Source organism: Exophiala spinifera (assembly GCF_000836115.1).
Source record: "Exophiala spinifera strain CBS 89968 unplaced genomic scaffold supercont1.4, whole genome shotgun sequence".
In the NCBI taxonomy this organism is placed as follows: domain Eukaryota; kingdom Fungi; phylum Ascomycota; class Eurotiomycetes; order Chaetothyriales; family Herpotrichiellaceae; genus Exophiala; species Exophiala spinifera.
In genome coordinates, this window is record NW_015622516.1 from 3362113 (window position 1) to 3382525 (window position 20413).

Here is a 20413-nt window from a genome sequence, read left to right on the forward strand (position 1 = left end):
AACCTCTCATTCGCCATCGCCATGCAAATGTTTCCCTTTTTTTTGATCGCAAATGTATCCATTTCCCGTTGTACCACATTCACACAAACACACACACAAAGGAAAAATGAGAGACGAGATCTCAATAAGCTCAAGAAGACGCTCCTTCACCACGAATTCTCTTTCCTTGACCACCGTCATCGGCAGACCCTCCATCTTCCCTAGCACGCTTATTGCCTCCTCCTGGAGTGAACTGTGCAGCTTGAGGATTCAAGTTCCCCCGTCCAGGACTGCCCACATGACCGCCTCCCCTAGCCTGCTGTGGAATACCCGTCTGAACATGAGGTGCACCTCCTCGACCTCTTGGTGCTCCTCTTCCTCGAGGAATACCGCTACCCCGAGGACCACGAATTGAACCACCTCGTGGAATACCTGACTGCAATTGATGCATCAAAGCAGCACCGCCCGCCTGAGGTTGTTTGGCATTTTCAGTCGTGGTAGCTTGGGCGCCGGTCTGCTGCTGAGGAGGTTTTTGTGCTGAAGCTTCAGTCTTGACCGCAGCAGTTGCAGTGGCAGGTGCAGGTTGTTCAGTGGATGTAGCTTGTGCATTTCCATTCGTCTTGCTGTCTGGAGTTGCAGGAGGCTGTGAAGGAGCGGCTGCTGGAGCAGATGCAGCCGGAGCAGAAGATGTGGCAGTGGCTGCTGGTTTTGGAGCAGCTGGTGGAGGTTTGGTGTCCTTAGCAATGTTCCAGACCTCCCCAACTGGTTTTTCAGGTGTTTCTTCTGCCGCCTTTTTCACCACCTCCAATTTAGCAGTGGCCGCTGCGGCTTTGTTCGTAGCCATATTCAACTTAACTGCACCACGCTTCTCCATCATCTGTTCAGCATTTCGAACCTGTTCTTGAATCTTCCGTTCCGACTCTTGATCAAATTGGAGTCTCTGTGAGCTCAGCTCCTCATGATGCTTGACGATTAAATCTTGCTTCTCCCGGGCGAGTTTATCTTCATATTGCTTGGCGAGTGTCTGCTTTTCAGCATTGCACTCGGACTCCTTCTGCCGGATGATGGACTCTTTCTCTTGTTCGAATCGCCGCTCGAGTTCTTCGATCTGTTGAGAGGAAGGCTGGCTGCCTTGGGTCGCAGTTTCCTCTCCGATCTCCTTTCGGATTGTCTCACGCAGGCTTTCTCGCTCCTTTTCAACTCGGTTTCTGATATTGGTCTGAACCATTTTGCGGAGAACTTCATGCTTCTGAACGAGGAATCTGGCCTTGTCTTCCGGAATGGCCAACAGAACTTCTTCTGTCAGCTGGTCGGCGCCGACAGGTGTAGCAGTCTCAGTCGCCGCACTCGGAGCTACCTCAGTTGCAGCATTTGGAGTATCGCCGGTGGCTTGCTGCAAATCCGCGGCCACGGGAACAGAGCTGGCTCGCAGCGCTTCCATTTCTTGTTGATGCTCAGCGTCAAGTTTGGTGCGCAACTCCTCCAATGCAGCAACCTTTGCTTGCTGGGCTTCAGTCTTTACCTCTTGCAGACGCTTGTTGAGTATCTTCTCCATTGCTGATATCCTATTATTGTACTTTTCGTCCTGAGAAGAAGTCATGTCCTGGATTTCCTTGTCCTTTGCGACAAGAGAAGCCTCCAGTTCCCTGACTTTGGCCTCAAGTTCGGGCACCGCTGTATTATCGGTGGTACTACTTGGGCCGTCAGTTGGAACGACTGTCGGCTGAACCTCAGCAACACCGTTGGCCTGGGGAACAGACACTGCACTTTCAGTTGGTGCAGCTGCAAGTTGTGCTTTGGCAGAGTCCAATTCTTCCTGCAAAACCACTTTTTCAGCTAGCGCGGCATCTAGCTCAGCCTTTCTCTCAACCAATACCGTTCGATTCTTTCGGAGGACCTCCTTGAACTGAGTCTCAAGCACAGTCTTTTGTTCTGCTTTGGCATTCTTGATGACGGTAGGAAGGTCATCAACATGCTTCTGCAGAGCGGTTCGCGCCTCATCGCGTTCGGCAACAGCACTGTCATATTCTGTCTTGATCTCATCACGTTCTTTTTCTAGTGTAGCGATCTTCTCTTTGAGAGCCTCCAGCTCGGCCGGGTCAACACGGTCGTATTTGGAAAGAATGTTTTGACAGCGTTGTTGCCAGTGATCACGATCTTCCTGGCTCAGCTTCAGCTCACCTTCACGAAGTTCGACCAGGTTTTCGAGTTCTGCAACACGAGTGTTCAAAGTGTGAATTTTGCCCTCGAGCTCCTCCACACGCTTAGATCTCTCCGCGAGGGAATCCTTGGCTTGTTTCAGCTCCGCTCGCAAAGTCACGCTGCTTTCCCGGTAAAGATTCAGCTCGTTCAAAGTCTCCATGAGCTTGTTGTGGTTGATAGCATTGCGCTCAGCATCAACTTCAGCACGGCGTTGCTGGTCAAGCTTCAGTCGAGTGTCATCTAGTTGAGACTGAGCAAGTTCCAGTTGCTGGCGCAATCTCTTGCTTTCTTGGACTGAAATGTGGTGTTGAACTTCAATGATCTCCTTTTCACGTCGCAAATATCGTATCATCTCCTGCGACTCGTCGAGTTCGGCAGATGCCTGCGTCGGGCCTTCGGCATTCTCGCCTTCAGCCAAAGCGGCACGATCACGCTGAAGGGTGCTGATTTGTTGTGTTAGTCGTTCGAGTTGATTATGAAGTAGGGTGTTTTGCTGCATGACTTCTTCTCGGCGCTGCTTAAGATCAGACACTTCTCTTTCGTATCGATCCTTCAGCTCGTTCCAGCTGGCCTCTTTCTGTTCCAGATCCGCCTTTGCAGTCGCCGCCTGAGTACGTAGGTCAACTGCCTCCAGCTTGATCTGGTTGGCTTCCTCTCGGACTGTATGCAGCGCCTTTGCGGCGTCTGCGTGTCTGACAAGCTCATTCTCGTAATTCTGCTGAGCTTCTGTGGCGATCTGTGCTTGCACTTTGGAAGCTTCCAGGTTGAATTGAGCTTGCTCGGCGCTCTTCTCAGCTTCCTCTTTGAGTCGTTCAATCTCAGCTTCAAAGCCAGCCTTTTGTTCGTGGAGCTTCCGGCCTGCGTCGGCCTGTTCGTCTCGGAGCTTGGATAGTTCGGAGTTGGTAGTGTTAAGCTCTGACGAGATATCTTCAATGCGTTGCTCAAGGTCCTTTATCTTACCATCTTTCTCAGCGAGTACAGCTTCTGTCTCCTCCCGATACTGGTCATTGGTCTCGCTAAGCTCTTGAAGTCGCTCTTCGCTTGACTGACTAATATTCTTGTAGACCTCAACCTGTTCGTTGGCTCTCTCAAGCTCAGAAACTTTGAGGTCGAGATCTCGTTTGAGTTCAGAAATCTCCACTGACAATTCTTGCTCCTTGGTGAGACTGCTCTCCTCTGTGCCATTTTCTTGAGCGGCTGGTTCGGCAGGTCTGGTCAAAACCTCTAGACGCTCTTCTGCAGAGCGAAGTTCAACCGAAAGTTCGTCTACTCTGGCTTGAAGATGATCTCTTGCGGTTTTGGCGGAAGCCAGCTCTTCTTTTGTGGTGCCCAGCGTTGTGACGAGGTCGTCAATCCTCTTTTGACTTTGTTCATGTTCGTATTCACGCCGCAAGGAGGCCTTTTTGCTTTCCTCGATCTCGTCGTTGAGCTTCCTCTTCACAGACTGGAGCTCTGTCTCTAGTGTTTCGGCTTGTGATTGAAGACGACGTCTGCTCTCTGCATCAGTTTGCTCACGCTCGTTGATGATTGATTGCAAGCTTGCATTGAGCTGATCTAGTCGGCCACGCTCATTTCGTAAAGATTCATTGTCTTCGATCAGTCTTCGCTCCACGGTCTTCCAGAGATCCTTCTCGGCCTTGAGGTTGGCAGAATCGCGCTGCAAGCTCTCCACCAGAGCTCTGGCCTCAACAAGCTCTTCAGCAACTTGCTGCGCCTTGACTTCCTGCTTGTTGGCATTGTCCATGACAGCGTACGATCTCTTCTGGATTTCTCCGTTCTCGGTCTTCAGAGAGTTGTAATTGGCTTGGAGCATCTCATACCGTTGGTTAGCAGCTGTCAGTTGCCCCATGGCGCGGCTGATCTCTGTTTGTAATTGGGAGTTCTTTCTGCTCAACTCGTCAACTTGAGTCTTCAACGCCGAGTGGTCGGTGGAGGCTTCTTGTCGGTACGTATCGAAGTGGTGTTGCAAGTCTTTGAGTAACTTGGCATAATCAGACTCGCCACCTGCCACTGAAGGAGCCGGTGACTCCCCATTGGGAACAGGGAGTGACCTGGAGAAGTCCGTAGGATGCACTTGTCCAGCGGCTAGGTGACCACGTCGTGTCAACATATTGCGGAACATGTCTCTTTCCTTGACAAAACTCTTGGTCTGAGCAACCATGGTCTTAAGTTCGTCCTGGTATGAGGATATTTGAGCACGAGCCTGCTCGAGCTCCTCTTTCATAGCAAGTTGTTGCTGTTCCTTCTCTTTCGCAACGCTGCTTTCAAGTTCACTGACAAGATTACGGATGGTCTTGAGTTGGTCTTGATTTTGTCGCTGAAGCTCGTCGATGTTCTTGAAAACGATCAGGCGTTGGTTGACTAATTGCTGTGTCTCGGACAAGTTGGCCATGTCTTGGGCCATGGCTTCGTTGGCCTGTCTCTCAAGGTCATCAAAGTCCTCCCGAGTCAAAGAGCCGCCTTGTTCTCTAACATGCTGTTCGATTAAGAGGAAGCGGATCTGCGAGCCTGTATCTCGAAGTTGCTGCGTGAGGACTTCGACTTCTCTCGACTTGCTCTCGAGCTGGCCTTGGCAGTGCTTGAGTTCTTTGACAGCGGAGTCTCGCTCAGCATTAGCCTTATCCATGATGCTGGACATCTCCACGACTTCACTCTGTAGTCGATCGTGGTCCATCCGTAATTCTTCAATCTCAGGCTTGTTGTTCTCGAGTTCCTCGACCATTGCATCAAGGTTCTCGCGCAGTTGCTCATTGGCTCGTCTCTCGCTTGCAAGATCTCCTTCGAGTTTCGTGTATTCATTGTAAAGTTGAGTCATTGTCATTTGGGTCCTCGGCCTTGAGATGGAGGAAGGCGAAAAGATGCCCCCAGGGGTACCAGCTCGAATAGGCGTGGTGATACCTGAGCCGTTCATTGCACGCTGCGGAGTGCTTGGTCGTGCTCGGGCTTGTTCGAGCTCATTTGATAACTCTTCCAGAGACCTCTCCAGTTCGGCAATTCGTTGTTCGGCAGCAACACGGTCATTGTGCTCAGACTCGATCTCGGCTCGAATGGTGCCAACTTCTTCTGCTGCCTCTTCGCGGGCCTCTTCCAAGGCGGCAGAAAGTTCTTGGACTCGTTGTTTCGCAGTTTCGGCCGACGCAGCTTGCAAATCAGCCAGGCGAGTAACACTTTCAAGTTCAACTCGATGGGATTCGTCTGAGGAAATTTTTTCTTCGCGAATCTTTTGGATTTCCTCTAGCGTCTCCTCAAGTTTCGTTGCCTGCTCCTCCAATCGATGCTTAAGCGCCGTTTCGGACCGTCTCAAGGCTTCAGCTTCAGCAATGTATTGTTCATTAGATCTGGACAATTCGGAAATTCGAGCATTCTTCTCTTTGCGGAAATTTGTATGCTCATCGGCTTTGATCTTTCTTTCATTTTCCAGCCACTCGTTGTTCTTCTTAAGCATGTCCACCTCTTGTAGTAGGCTCTGCTCCTTGAACTTCGCGCTAGCGACGGAGGCATTAGCGGACTGTACTGATTGCTCGAGGGTAGCGATCTGCTTCCGAAGTTCTGCGGCCTTTTGGTGCTGAGCGGCAAGTTCCTGCGACAGGCTTTCGTATGCGGTAGTCTTGGACTCAAGAAGGGCAAGTGTGTCGCGGTTGGCAGCTTCGAGCGAGGTGACTCGTGACTTGAGAGTGCTGATCTCGGAGTTTTCGTTTGCCGTAGCCGAGCGCATTTGGTCGATTTCGGTTTCCAGTCTGGTCTTTGCGGTTTCTGTATTTGAAATGAGTTGAAGGTCAATAAGCGGTAGACGTAGGGTGCTCACCAGCAATCTGCAATTCACCACGCAGTTTGCCTGCCTGCTCAAGAGCCTTGTCCCGCGACTCTGAGAGAGCCTTAACCTTGGAGTCATTTTTACGCGTGTATGTTTCTAGCTCGATCTCCGTCTTGACCTGTTTCGCCTTTGTCTGTTCACACTCTTTTATCCGCGGGAGAAAAGCTCGAAGGATTTCGTCAATCAACTCTGGCGAAGGAGTCTGGCGCAACGTCGTGATGGTGTTCTCCGGAAGTGAGGAAAAGGCCGAGATGGCTCGGACATCAATGTCTTCGGCCATGGCTGAATGTCCACTCAAGCCGGTCAGATGAGTATTAAGGAAAGGGTAGACTGGGAAGAACTATGAGAAGTCCGCGCGCCCTCCACAAGCGCCCGAGAATTAAGGAAGGATGGGAATGATCGAGAACCCCGTCACCATGGCGCGCGAGGATTTCGATTGCCAGTCGGTCAGGCAAGGCAAGAGAGTGGTGGAAAGTGGAATGTAGAAGCGTGCAGGGTAATTGAGAATACCATAAACAACATGCGGCGCGGGCACAGTGAAAGGAACGGAAAACGTGACTGACACGCACTGGGTCTTTAGCCAGCTGCAGCCTATTCGAGCCCCAAGATTTAAGCTTAAAGAGCCAGTTCACTCGCTTGACTTTCCCTTCTGCCCCGGACTGTCACTTGGTACGAGTGGCTAACAATTGGAAGTCACTTCAAACTGATATCAGCCTGCGGATCGTTCGTTCTCGCGATTCATATTTTACAGTAACTCTCCCATATTCTTCAGTTCCAATTGCGTCTGGGAGTTCCGCATCAGATACCCCCTCGCTCAGTTCTGACATTGTGTTCTTTGACAGCCTGCGTTCGGCTCTTGCACCGCTGTACTTTGCTCGAATAATGATCTGAGCGCAGCCTGCAACGCCTGCAACCGGACGAGATCCTTTGACTCAACCAGCACCTCCCTCGTCTCGTCGGCTGCGTCGTCTTCACGACTCGTTTGGTCCCACCATGTCTGCCTATCTCTCCTCTACACAGACGTCGGTCGCCGGCAGCGATGCCCGCACCAACGTCATCTACGCCCTCGGGCGGCTCAAGGAGAAGTTTCCAGACAGGATCGGCTGGAACGAGTTGGTGGAATATGTTCTTCCCCAGTACCGTCGGACAGAGGAGCAGATCATGTACTTCCGGACGTTTCTGAGCAAGAACCCCAAGGCAGACCACGATCCCGATACGGACACATACAGGTACCGGCCTGAACATAACATCGCATCGGCGGACGACCTGCTCAAGCACCTCCAGGGTCAAGAGTCGGCCATGGGCATCAACGTCCGCGAGTTAAAAGACACATGGCCCGATGTGGAGGCCGCGATCAACAAGCTCGAAGCCCAGCATAAACTCCTGGTTGTCCGTAACCGCAAAGACAACCACCCGCGCACAGTCTGGGTGGATGACCCGACCCTGCACGTGGCGCTGGATCAGGAATTCAAGGATATTTGGTCGCAGATTGCTCTGCCGTCGGAGGAAGACACGATCAGAGAACTTCGTCGGATGAACCACAAATCTACCGGCGAACCTGCGCGGACGGACGTTGTTGCGAAGCCCAAGGCCAAAAAGAAGGCAGCCAGGCGTGGCCAGAAAGTCACAAACACCCACATGCAAGGGCTTTTCAGGGATTATTCGGATAAAAGACCTCAAGGGAGATAGACTGTCGTCTTTGGATTCTGGGGAGGGAGTGAGTCAAGAGAGAGTGATGATATGGCTACAGCAGCATTTTACCAGCTGAAGCTCTCTAAAATGAGCCGTGGCTTCGGACAATTGGTCGTTCAGGCCACGGGCAAAAAGGAATGGTGCTTTTAGAATTGATACCCCAAAATTTCCCAAGGATGGGACGGCGTTGGCGGGCATTTGTGGCAATGGGAATACATAGAATTTCATTTTGATGGACGTAGGTTTGGTTGCCGTCACGATGAAATGAGCAAAGTAATGGAAACGTCCATTGATCCTTTCCCCATCTACGATCACGATGATGCTGATCCCGATCATCCAACCCGTATATCAATCAGGAATCATGGTCATTTCATTACAAGTGATAGATACCTCTCTCTCTATACCTTGGGTACCTGATCGATCCGCTCAGGCAACCCTTCGAACCCAGATTTCGGATTCCAGATCGCTCACTCAATCAGCCCCTCAGGTTCGAACTCAAATTCAAATCCACCATCCCTTCTTCCCGGAACCTCGACACGCTCCGTCTCCTGTCGCCGTTGACGCTCCTCGGCCTCGCCGACCCACCAGCTCCGAGGTCGTCGGTATTAGTACCGAGACTGCGTCCCCTCGACGTCGACCGGCGTCCTCCGCCACCGATTTCGTCGTCGTCGTCGTCGTCGTCTTCGTCTGCCCGGCCCAACATCAACGGCGCGAGTCCACCGTCCGAGTTCCTCCTCGTACTCGTACTCGCACGCGCACCGGGCCCGGAAGACATCGCTTCCTCGTAGCGAGGCGGAGGCGGGGCGAACCCGGCCGCCGCCGTGCTCAGGCTCGAGAAACTCGCCACGCTGGCCGGTCTCTGGATCCCGGTGCGAGCGCGAGCATGAGGATGAGCGTGCGCGACTCCGTCCCGCGTGCCTCTCGCGTTCTGGAGGTCGTCTTCCTCGTCGGCGTCCCACGCGACTATGGCCGGTGTGTCTGCGTGTCTCAAGAGGCCCTCGTCCGCGGCGTGCTCGCCCTCGCCTTCGGGCTTGATATCCTCTGGCTTTTCCCCGATCGGTGCTTCGCGGCGCGTGTTGAAGAACCCTCCCCTTGCGTTCGCGGGACGGTATGCGCCGCCCGTTCGGGAGCGACGGCGGCTGCGTATGACTACAAAGGCTGCGACGGCAAGAAGAATACCAGCCACCCCTCCGATGACGATGCCGACGATGGCACCCGTGGACAAACTGGATGAGCTGCCGTTGCTCTGGTTGTGGCTGATCGTGTTGGCGCCGTTGGGCGACGAGGACGAGGACGAGGACCCGACGCCGTGGCTTATGATTTCGTCGGATTGGTGGTTGTTCATGTTGAATCGGTTGCGCGGGCTGGGTGCCATCTTGTCGACCTGGGTGTGTGGATATGTATTATACCTTGGGGCAAGCAGTGAGATGACGGGCGTGCGGTGGGGGTGTGTGTGCGCGTGCTGTGCCTAGGTACCGATCACAGTGCTAATTTCGAGAAAGGTATACTCGTAAACGCCGCCCCGAGCTGGACGGCGTATGCCCTCCGGCGTTATTGATCCAACGCGGTGCGAAGTATGTCTTCCTACCTCAGGTAGGTCAAATTAGATGACTGGGGAGACAAACGCCGCAGGGTGTAGACGGGTTCGAACTCGAATGACGGTATGGAGTGATGTTTTGGGATCAAGAAGCGAACGAGGGTCCTCGAGGGAAAAGAAAAAGAACCGGGACTCAGAGATGCAGCGATCGTAGATACCGCTCTTTAGGTTCGCAGGTTCGTCCAACGCAGACACATCTCAACCCACTCTTCGCTGAATGAAGCTGCTTCTTGTGGTCAAAGGTAAGGGGGGTGTACAGGTGTAGAGAGAGTAACAGATCACCGGTATTACTCCATCCCCAAAGGGCCCAGCAACAAGCGTACAAGAAGCGAAAAACTCGAGGCAGAGGGCTGATAAATAGACAGCACGATGGAAAGGAGGCTAGCAACCTCGTGTTATACACTCATGCAAACTCACAGGTAAGAGTTGGACGAAGTTGAGGCTGAGCGAAGGCGAGGGCCTTGAGACGCCGCCGCATTTCATATCCGTTCAAGGTCTTGGGGCTGGGACGGACAGGCGGTGCGCCTAGTTCTGTACAGTAGGGTCGAATTTGGCCTCGTCGCAATCCTAAACAAGGGGGGCCAGAATTCCGGTCATGGGCAAAAGGGCTGGCTTACCTTACGAATCCCAGGCCGGTGGGGAGACGTGAGGATTGATCTGTGAGATTGCAAGTCTGAGTCTTTGTTCGAGGCGCAGTTTAAAACGCGCGTTAAGTCAAGAGGTCAGATACCTCGGTCCGCTCCATCAGTGTATCGTGAAAAGATGCCACGACGAACGACTGACTTTTGCTTTCATCGGTCGCCATAATGATAACGGGCGTTTGTGGACAGGACGGCCAGCGTATGGCGATACAAGCTCCTCGGAGTCATGAATCAAGCTTTCCATGTTCACTCACGACGGAAGCGTTAACTAGTTAGTTAGCGCTGATGTGAGAAGTTTCAGGGACGGGGGTTTGAAACTCGGTGACTTGAAGGGCGCGGCCACCGATCCGAGGCCGTAAGAGAGACTATTTACCTACGATAGGTTGCTTGTACCCTTGACAAGGGTTCCTTGTGACATTACATAAGGCGTTTGTACCCCAGGTACTCGTATGAGACTCCTTCAGCCTGTGCGAGTCAGAGGACGAATGAGAATCAAAGCGCAACTAGGGATTTCGGCGTGGTCGACTGTTTCCTCAACAAGATCGTACTGTAATCGTCCGCAAAAAGACAAAAGAGTTTTTGTATGCATCAAGGACCTAGGTTCGTATCTCGAGTGTTCGTCTCAAAAAGCTGCCATCACCAGAGTCAAGAATGTCCATTGACAACTCCATTCGAAGCAACTCCCTTCTCATGCTGAACATAATCAACCAAATCCTCAATAGTACAGACCTTGAGACCCCATTTCCTCCCAAACGCCAAACAAGCATCCCGCCTCATCATGCCCGGCTCTCGCATCAGGGTCTGACCCTGCACCGGTTCGCCATCGTCGACCATCTCAGAGATGACGCCAGCCCGAGCTTTTCCAGCCAGCCGACAAAACTCGACAGCAGCCTCCGTGTGGCCAGTCCGTTCAAGAACGCCGCCGTCCTTCGCTATCAATGGGAAAAGGTGTCCCGGGCGTCGGAAGCTGGCGGGTGAGACCTTGGAACTCGCCAAAGTCCTGCATGTCAAGGCACGGTCGTGCGCTGAGATTCCCGTCGTGACGCTCGCGTCGTTCGAGTCAATGGAAATCGTGTACGCCGTGCGATGCGGGTCCTCGCTGTCCGCCACCATCAGAGGCAACTTCAACTCGGCCGCCAACTTCGCCGTGATCGGGGCACATATAAGCCCGCTCGTGTAGCGGACCATAAAGGCCATCTTCTCAGTCGTGACATCTTGAGCGGCGATAATCAAATCACCCTCGTTTTCGCGGTCCTGAGAGTCCAGCACCACGATGAACTCGCCGTTGCGGAAGGCTTCAATCGTAGATTCGATCGAGTCAAATCCCTTGGGCAGAGGGCTACTGGAAGGCATGTCTGCTCAAAATGTCCAGCCGTCGGTCAAGTGGTGGTGTAGCGAGATTAACGATATCGATGTTCGCCGTCCAGTCGGTAGTTTGTTTGTTCTAGACGTCGACTTTTCCGCCTTTGACTCAGCACAGCTTTTTGGCCCGTCTCTATCAATACTTGTTCGATGCCGAAGATGCCGGTGGCCGCCTCAAAAAATTTATTTACCGAAGGTTTGCCTGTCGCGATAGAGGCAACGCTCAGACTGGCAGCCGCTCTCGTGATAGATCTCTTCTTTTCAGAACAGAAAGGAACACGATCTGCCGCTGTTCCCGCAGCACTTGTGTGGTTTTCCGATCTGGGACGGAATTCTTACTTGATTCTGAGTCCGTGAGCGATGTCTGTACCCCGCAGTTTCAGATTTTCTCAAGATCCTTTGCGAGTGCGACAAGAAAGGAACTCCTGGGTTTTTTGTGTCGGATTGGCAGGCCGACGTCCTGTAGATAGTTAGAAAATGCAAAGGAGATAAAATTTTGGTACGTGAGGATGTTGTTATAATCGCGAAATGAGGCCTACAAGGTGGAAAGGGAACAGAGAAACGATCTGAAGTGGAGGGCAATATAAGTTTTAACTTCTATGGAACCAGCAGCACGATTTCCTCCTCCGCCTTACGACCAACATCCTCTACCGCTCCCGCCCTCGACTTTCTTTCTTCCCTCGGTCAGCAACGGCCACGGCACATTTGTCATGTGCTCGAGAAAATTGGTCAGAGCCGAGCCAGAATTGCGGAATGAAACGATCAATCAACGTGATGCGTCCATGGGCGGCTTCGGCCGGGAACCTTCGGGGCCCAGATGGTTCGACGCCAGTCAAAAGCGGAATGGCAGAGAAGGCGACAGAATAAAATCCACCGATGGCGACGGATGCGGACCGAGGATGCTCGATCGACCCATGACGACGAGGGACTTTATTACGAAGACTCATCTTTATCAGTACGAGTAAAGAGTACTGCGGTGCAAGACCAATTCGAGGTGGAATAACGATGAGCCGAGCAACATGTAATGAATTACCAAGTCTCCGCCTGTGTCTCGTGTCTCTCGGCCGTGTTCAAAGCTGTTCCAACCGCCACCCAAAAACATGCATTCCACAGTCGTTCTCTGAACTGCTCGCACCGTATGCGGTGTCCTGATGCCTCGGCGGTATTATATGTCATACAGTCATCAACTCATGAGATCCTGCTATCTGACCCGTTCATCTCCAAATCCTCTGCCAGTGCTACGTCTTCTCACTCACGATTCAATCACGTCGATCTTGCGCACGAGGGCCTTTGGACGGCGTTTCGACTATTATTGTGTCATTATCCTCTTCGGCCGCCAATGCTTCGGCATGTATGTTGACTCCTTCTGCATATGGCAGAACACGCCTGCCTGGAATTCGCTGCCATACTTTGGCCAGGAAGTTGGATTTGGGTGGTGTCATGTTTGTGCATCTAGGAAGGATGTCCTCCCTTCGCATTTGCGGCCGTCCATTGATCTCGTGGTCCTTGCTTTGATTTCCATCTTCGCAAAACACTTCCATCCTGAGTTGACTTCCGGTCAATACTCCTGGAGTGAAGGGTGAAAACGCCGGCCTAGCGGGAGTGTGTCGCTTAGCTGGGGTTGTGTGTGTTTGATCATCATCTGGCTGAACTGGGCTGGATAAAGGCGATATTGGTGGTCGCCTGCCTTGTGCCAACGGTGAAAGTACAGATCGGCCGGGGTATGTAGGTGGTAGTTTGTACCGTTTCGTGATCGAGTCCTTTCGCGAAGGTGTACGCGGAGGGGTTTGTTGTGCAATCCCCGCGTTCGTCGGTATCTCGACTGTAAGTTTTGTTTTCTTCACAGGTCTGCTAACACCATCTTCATCGGACGACTTTCTCTTTCGCCTTGGTTGCGTTGGCTTTGCGACCGTCAATCCAATGTCACCCTGCCGAAGCCAAAGATCGGGTCGTCTTGATTTGAGGTCGTGGATCCAGTCGTCGCAGTCCATGGCTACAAAATCGTCAATGATACCGTCCCAGGTGGTCTCTGCTGGTTTTGTGCGGTTGACAAAGATTACGCGTCCATTGCTGCCCTTAGTAGAGTGCACTGCCTTTGCAAATTCTCGAACAATCTTTTGCAACCCGAATACTTTGAGAGACGTGCCCATGATGACCAAGACCTCAGGTTGACTTGCGGCGTCAAAGGGGATTAATGGCGTTAGCAGCGTGTTAGACGGATGGTCCTCCCCGTACAACACGATATTCGGTCGGAGTGACCCGACTGCAAGGCCTCGCTTCCCGCTCGCCTGTCTCTGCTCGCTCTTGATGCAGCATTGCTGGCAGCTCGGCGCTGCACCCTCAAGATAGATCTCAGTCTCCTCGTCGGTCCACTCAAACTGTGTGGCGCACATGCTGCATCGCAATTTCTCCAAGTCACCATGCAGCTGCACGACCTCGCAACCTCCATCAAAATCAGTGCCAGGGGTATGTGAAGGTCGAGGTGCTTCATAGTGTTTCTTCATGAATCGCCGCTTATTGCCCTTGCCTCGTGTCAGGTCAGTCACCAACCCTTCTCTTCCTTCCAGGCCATCGATGTTCTGAGTATAGCATCGCATTAACCGACCGCCATCGCGAAGGACCCTGATGAACTTGTGGGTCGGGCTTGTAGATTGTACCTCGTCGCGTATTTTCTGTCGCAAAGATGCAATGAATTGATAGAAGAGGGTGGTCGAAGCTGCATTTTGAAACACTCGCGAATCAAAAAGATCCTGGCCCTTGAGTTTCGACGAAGGACTTGTAGATGCCCGCCGGCTGGTAATCGACGAGGTCGAGGACTGCGAGAACGTGAAATCAGAGTCGTCGAGGTCCGCACAATGCTTTGAAGGCGTTGAGGGCTGGGATGCGGGAGGAGTGGGCAGGAGTGCTTGTTCGGGGATGATGTTGTAGAGGCCATCCTTGGAGCGGAAATCCTACGCATTGTTAGCAGTGTAACAACATGTTGCATCAACTATTGGTACCGGGATGCCACAGCTCGTGCTGATTCCAGCGCCGGTAACAAGCAGGACCTTGTGCGACCTTGCGAGGACATCGGCTATTTCCTGGAGAGGCCGATGGTCTCCGGGAAGAAGCTCTCGTACCACCATCTTTGCTAGGTGCAAGGCGATATTCCTCGTTTCCGTCGTCGCAGCGAAAGAGCAGCCACAACTAGCTGCGATAGAGGTGAACAGTGATGTGCCAGCGACCAAGTTGCTGAGCTTAAGTCGTGACTTGTGCTGAAGTCCCCAGTCCACGGCCCTGAGCGTCGCGTCAGGTTCGCGTCTACACGATATTCACGGCCCACCAAGACAGACGCATGGGGCAGACTTCTTGGGACCGACGCGTACAAGACCAAACGCGCACGTATGCTTGCGGGTGAGCAGAGCGTGCACTTCACGACTATAAAAATGATATAGTGAATCTTTCCAAAAACAAAAGGCGTTTGATTGTGTGTTGGAAGAGCTGAAGATTGTTTATGCTTGAGGCTCTGGACTTCGCCAATCAGATTTCGCTACCAGAGATGATCGACGACTAACACACTAGCGCCGGCTGTAGCCGACCCAATTGCAATAGGCAGTTGAAGACCACTGCTTGGCCTGAGCCTGTACATTCATTGTCCGTGAGATGGGAAGTAGTCCACATACACATCTTCGTAGAATTTGGCCCAGTCTGGTAGTTCGTGCTATCATGAGAGCAATAGCGCGCGTCCAAATATATGTTAGCCACAATAACTGACAGCTGCAGAAGTCCTGGAATTACAGCGATTGTAAACCCTTGATTTAAGCAATCTTCCTTCTTTTGGCACGATCTGTGGTCTCGCAAAAATATTGTGCAGGAATGATAGAGCCATCACGCTCCCATTCAGACTGATAGATAGCCGACCAGCCCATACAGTCCTCGACTGGCTTTCGTGATTCTCTTGGCGGCTTAGAGCCGACAGCCAAGTCTTCTTCCTTTGTGGCCAGCTTTCCAACGTGGCCTAGAAATGTCACCAACCTTGACGCTTCTTCTTGTCCTGCTTGTTGATCTAGCCGCTCCAGGTATTCATCTTCATCAGCTGATGACGATTCTCCTGAACGATCAACTATAGATCCCAGAATGGAAGAATTCAAACTCGCACCATCGCTGTCATTCTCGGACAGAGCAGTCAAGGATGAGTCGTCGCTGGCCTCGCACTCTTCGTGTTCGTCTTCCACACTACTACTGGTTGAGGTAAGCGGAGAAACGGCCCGGCTTTGATGTGAGCCCTCTGACGTGGTGGACATGGACCTTCCTCGCTTCGAGGCTGACAGAACCGCCTCCACCTCATTGTACGACATCACATCTCTCACGCTGGCCCCCTTTCTGTGTCCTCCTCCGATGATCGATAGTTGGTTCCTCCTGGGAAGTCTTATCCAGAAATCTCTTAAGCTGGTTGCAGCTCCCAGCACGGTGAGCGCCGTAGAGACATCTTCAGTCCGAATGAGACGGCTGGGCTTGTAATGAGCCGAAGTTGACGCCCGGATGCGGGAGCATGCAATGAAGATGCAGGTTTGGACCACCCGCTGTGTGAAACTGGTTACAAGATTATACAGATCTGTGACGGTATCCAGAGTCATTGCAGGGCGTTGTCCCTCCTCAACGAGTTGGTGCCAGGTTGTAGCATCTTGGCTCGAGTTCATGAAGAATCGTTCGCTCAAGCTTAGAAAGGTTGAGAGATGGAAGAAAGACAAAACTTTTTCAGGCCCTTGTAAATCCCCTGCCTCGGAGCCCGGCTCTGCGTTACTGATGCTGTCCTTCTCATCCTCCTTCACATCCAGCTCTGAAGCCTTGGGCGCATCAATCAGCCACGTCTGTGTCTCGCGTTGGGCTACAGCAGAATCAAAGTGCTCCTGGAATGCTTCAAGAGCTTCTGCGGCCTGATCAAGCATAGCCTCGCATTCCCCATCAATCTCAAGAGCGGCAGGTATCTCAGCATGTGAGATGTTGTTAGGCCGAGCTTCAAAAAGTTGCCGCTCTGCCTCTTGATCCCGAAGACTGTCCAGGTAGGCTTTGACCTCAATTTCGGACTTCGAGCCGATGAAGAGAGAGATGCTCTGTATATCGTGTCGACCTTTAATACGGAGGGCTTGGAAAAAACTGGCTTTCTCGGCCGACTCCCAAGTTACAGCTCCCAGTTGAGTGGCAGGGAACTCGGATGCTGAATCGCTATCTTCGGGTGTTTCGAAAGTCTTTTTGAACAATTCGAGATAGTTGTCAACGTAGTTTCGCCGAAGTCGATCCCATTTTCGCTCGTGAAAAGATGTTGCTGAAGATGAATCCGTGGCTGAGCCCGGTTCATGTGCTATGGTAGCGAAGTCACCATCTCTCGTCGAATCAGGCTCTCCTGCACTCGAAACTTCATCCTGGCTGCCGTTGTCGGACATTATCAGGGTCTAGATGTACCCTAGGAGGAATAGCATGCAGCAGTCTGTATTTGAATGGTCGCTCCGAGGCATGCATAGTGGCCATGCAGCTTAGTTCGTGTACCTGAGGGATTCTAGGCACTCTGAAGCGAGGCAAAGTTTCTAATAAGTCAACGACCAAGATATGAGGTTCGCTTAGGTTAACGCCAAGATGAACAAACGTCGCCCCGTTTTGGGCAAGTACGCCGAGAGGCCAGCGTGCGTAGGAGCGGCAACATCGGGTAGGTATCATCAGATCTTGAAAAGACTGTATACACAGGCTTTGGGTTGGACAAGATAGAGTTTCATGAACTGTCGCATCCAGGGCCACCTGGTGTGGAAGATGAACACAAGAATCTGATCTCGAAGCGACAGACATCCAAGCCGCCATCATCCCTCATGCTCGATGAGTGAGGCTTTGTCAAAACATACGATTCGGTCAACATCTTCACCGAGGTGGAAACTCAACGTCGATGAGCAATTCAAGGATCTCTGGAGCTACGGTCTGGTTTGGGAACACTAGCCAGCCCGAAATGGCGAAATCACCCGTCCAACCGGCAAACATTTGCTCGAAGCCAAGGAACATGATGTGTGAATTACATTAACTGCGAGCCGGTCTCACAAGCACAACCAGCTACCGTTTTCGGGTTTGCTTTGCCTGTGCGAAATATAATCTAGAAGTGAGGGGTGTTCAAGGCCAATCCCATGGTACAGCCAGCGAGCAGTCCAGCAGCAGGAATGGTAATGAACCAAGATATCAGAAGCAGGAAAACTCGCTGCCAGTTGACCGCCCTGAAGCTTCCGTTGCAAAGACCGACACCGACGGTGGCACCAGTGATACACATGGATGTGGAAACTGGCAACTTGTATTGCGAGAAGATCAACACAGTGATGGCGGCACCCATTTCCATGGATGAGCCACGGCTTGGCGAATGGTAGGTGATTTTGTTGCCCATAACTGCAAAGGCGTTAGCATCAAACTCAACATCATATGGGACTCTATCAAGATGACTCACCCTTCATGATGTTGTATCCGTAAGTCATGAAGCCGATACAGAGGGTCAGGGTAATGACAGCGATCTGCCACAAGGGAACCTCTTCCTTTGAAGCAGCAGGTCTCCCAGTGGTCCAGGCGGCGTACATGCCGGCCCAGACACCCACAGCGTTGCCTACATCGTTGGCACCGTGAGCGAATGAGGCAGTACAGGCGGTGATGATCTGGACAAAGGAATACAAGTACTCAACCTCGTTGGAGTACTTGGTTGCATGCGCATATGTGCGTGCCATACGCTTTCCCTCGGGAGTTCCTTCAAGGCCGATCTGAGCAGTGTGGATGTCGTAGTGAGTGCCGTAAAGGAGTGCCACTACAATCATCGCAGGAATCCTTTTAATTGCCGTGATCATGTTGTGGGTCTCGTACAAAGAACCAGCACCCATGCGATTCTCGTGGAGGTAGCGCATAGCCCAGCCAAGGGGGTTCTTCTTCCTCCGGATGTTTGCGTGATGTCGCGCGCGAGCCAACAACATCATCTTCTTGTAATCGGATGAATCCATCTCTTGTTGAAGTGAGTGAGGCTCGGGGATGTTGGTGGTGCTAGGCTCGGTATGGGTGTTCTTCTCGGAGGGATTCCCGGCGTCGGTAGGTTGGCTGACGTCCTTCTTGATCGCATCGGTGGAATCTGCGTCACTCTCATCGGGATACTGAATGACCTCGAAGTTGGGCACTCTCGCTGATGCATCTTTGTTGTAAGGGAGTTTCCACAGCAGCGGGCCCTTGACCGCTTCCCACCATCTCAACTCTTGAACATTCTTGATAACCTTTGCGTGAACAAATGGCAGGAAAAAGATGACGGACAGCAGACAGAGGGCAAAACCAGAACCAACGGTAACACCTGCAATCCAGTAGGCTGGCTTTTTGGTGAGTCCCAGCCTTGGAGAGCCCTTGTACACAATTGATAAGGTACAGACTGTTCCCGCAATGAGGAAGAAGAACGGAGAGGTCCAGACGGCCCAGGGAAGAGGGTTTTTGCGCACATGGACGAGGAGCTTGATGAGCATGAAAATAATAGCTCCAAAGCACCCGGCGATGAAAGGGGCCATGAGCAGGCCAGCGAAGATGGCGCCCACACCCTGGCCGCCATTCCAGCCCCAAGTGACGCCTCCAGTGCCAACAGTCGCTATTCCCACACCAACGAGGGCAGAGATAAGCGAGTAGGTGGATGAAACGTGGATGTTGTTCATGCTGCACCACATGACCCAGGTACCAGCGCCGGCGGCAGCACATGCGAAGGCCAACAACTGCACCCCCGCGTTTCCTTGGAAGGCTTCTGGAGAGATGATTCCGTTCTTGATCGTCGAGGCTGTTCGGGCACCGACAGTCAAAGCACCGATCATTTCGAAGACAAAAGCGCAGACCATGGCCGCACGGTAATTCAACGATCTGGAGGAGACACTCGTTGCCCAGGAATTGGCAACATCGTCTGTTTGACACAATGGCATCAGAATGGTGGCCAATGGACGGTGGCATAAGCAAGGGTCAAAAACTCACTGGCTCCGTTGTTGAAGGCCTCCAGAAGGGCAAACATGGTGCCAATGGCGAAAACATAGGTGTAATCTGAGAGCACCATGGTGGCGGTTGTCTGCCGGGAATGCTATGTATGGGGTGTCTGGACGAAGAGGCGATGGATCAATACAGAACAGCTCTCACTAGGAAGAAGGCCATGATGGAGGCCATATATACCTCCGGCAGGGCGAAAATTCAAATTCCCTTAGGAGTACCATGTTGCAATAGATGACCGTCCACAGGCTCCTACTCCAGCTCGACATCAAGTCCACCCTCAGCACTTGGACCAACGGAGAGTCCGCCGTTCGTGCCAAGAGAGCGGACATCAATGCCAAGATCTGGTAGGGAAAGTCTTGGCTGGGAGCTAGAATTCTTGGCTCGCCCTGCATCTTCCAATACAAAGCGACTATTGCCCACGTGCCCTTCAACCACAGCCTCACAACTCCCGTCGACTCTTCTTGGCCAGCGTAAAATTTCCACGGACTTTGTCTCTCGCGCGATGCCTACGCCTCCCTGAACGTCGGAAAACCTTGGTGAAGAACGAGCTCGAGCAGCAATCTCGCCCCCGAAGCAATGGATCTTCACCACGTGAAGCTGGCTGAGCCGTCTACGGGCTCGCTGCCCTCCGTTCAGTTGTCTGCCAAGCGAAGCCTGTAGCATGCACGATGCGGATTTAATCGATCTTCTCTCCACCGGTGCGACGGCGTCCAGGCTCAATATGCTTTGCTCGGCTAGCGCGCCGAGTCGTCGACTACTGATAATGCAACTTCGAGAGTCTATCTCGGAAGGCTAACCAAGTCGGTAGTCGAGTGTGAAAGGACAGGCTTCTCAGGAGCGCAGGGCGTGCAGGTCATGGAAGCTGGTTGGCGCAGCTTCGAGAAGGAGCAATGGCTTTTCCTAGCAAGAGCATGGCCACCCTGGGCGAGTCTAATCTACTGCCTGAGAGCAGCTGTGAAAGCAGGGCTCCAACTCCGCTTACATGTCTCGTGAGTATCAGACAAGCGTCGGGACACGCGAACAAGCGGCAGGGCCTGCAACCCCGTCGCGGCGCGTGTGGTAACCATCAAACCCCCAATTGTCACCTCACCCAAAGAAGGACTCATGTCCCACTCGGCCTCGTGT

At 52.5% G+C, this 20413-nt stretch overlaps 7 protein-coding genes across 7 annotated transcripts; 1 reads left to right on the forward strand and 6 right to left on the reverse strand.

Annotated features, from left to right (window-relative positions):
* Positions 1-130: 130 nt before the first annotated feature.
* On the reverse strand, positions 131-6275 carry PV08_06431 (uncharacterized protein; the record flags this gene model as incomplete). Its single annotated transcript, XM_016380769.1, has 2 exons — positions 131-5934; positions 5987-6275. 2 exons carry the CDS (start codon positions 6273-6275, stop codon positions 131-133), a joined length of 6093 nt encoding a protein of 2030 aa, XP_016236596.1.
* Positions 6276-6988: 713 nt separating this feature from the next.
* On the forward strand, positions 6989-7684 carry PV08_06432 (uncharacterized protein; the record flags this gene model as incomplete). The annotated part of the gene is made up of 1 exon (XM_016380770.1): positions 6989-7684. The coding sequence occupies one exon, from the start codon at positions 6989-6991 to the stop codon at positions 7682-7684; it is 696 nt and encodes a 231-aa protein (XP_016236597.1).
* Positions 7685-8162: 478 nt separating this feature from the next.
* PV08_06433 (uncharacterized protein) lies at positions 8163-9062 on the reverse strand (the record flags this gene model as incomplete). The annotated part of the gene is made up of 1 exon (XM_016380771.1): positions 8163-9062. The coding sequence occupies one exon, from the start codon at positions 9060-9062 to the stop codon at positions 8163-8165; it is 900 nt and encodes a 299-aa protein (XP_016236598.1).
* A 1508-nt stretch (positions 9063-10570) lies between these two features.
* PV08_06434 (3,4-dihydroxy-2-butanone-4-phosphate synthase) lies at positions 10571-11278 on the reverse strand (the record flags this gene model as incomplete). The annotated part of the gene is made up of 1 exon (XM_016380772.1): positions 10571-11278. The coding sequence occupies one exon, from the start codon at positions 11276-11278 to the stop codon at positions 10571-10573; it is 708 nt and encodes a 235-aa protein (XP_016236599.1).
* A 1268-nt stretch (positions 11279-12546) lies between these two features.
* Positions 12547-14412, reverse strand: PV08_06435 (uncharacterized protein; the record flags this gene model as incomplete). Its single annotated transcript, XM_016380773.1, has 2 exons — positions 12547-14238; positions 14287-14412. 2 exons carry the CDS (start codon positions 14410-14412, stop codon positions 12547-12549), a joined length of 1818 nt encoding a protein of 605 aa, XP_016236600.1.
* A 672-nt stretch (positions 14413-15084) lies between these two features.
* Positions 15085-16710, reverse strand: PV08_06436 (uncharacterized protein; the record flags this gene model as incomplete). Its single annotated transcript, XM_016380774.1, has 1 exon — positions 15085-16710. The coding sequence occupies one exon, from the start codon at positions 16708-16710 to the stop codon at positions 15085-15087; it is 1626 nt and encodes a 541-aa protein (XP_016236601.1).
* A 692-nt stretch (positions 16711-17402) lies between these two features.
* On the reverse strand, positions 17403-19355 carry PV08_06437 (uncharacterized protein; the record flags this gene model as incomplete). The annotated part of the gene is made up of 3 exons (XM_016380775.1): positions 17403-17686; positions 17745-19208; positions 19277-19355. The coding sequence occupies 3 exons, from the start codon at positions 19353-19355 to the stop codon at positions 17403-17405; spliced, it is 1827 nt and encodes a 608-aa protein (XP_016236602.1).
* Between the last annotated feature and the right edge of the window lie 1058 nt (positions 19356-20413).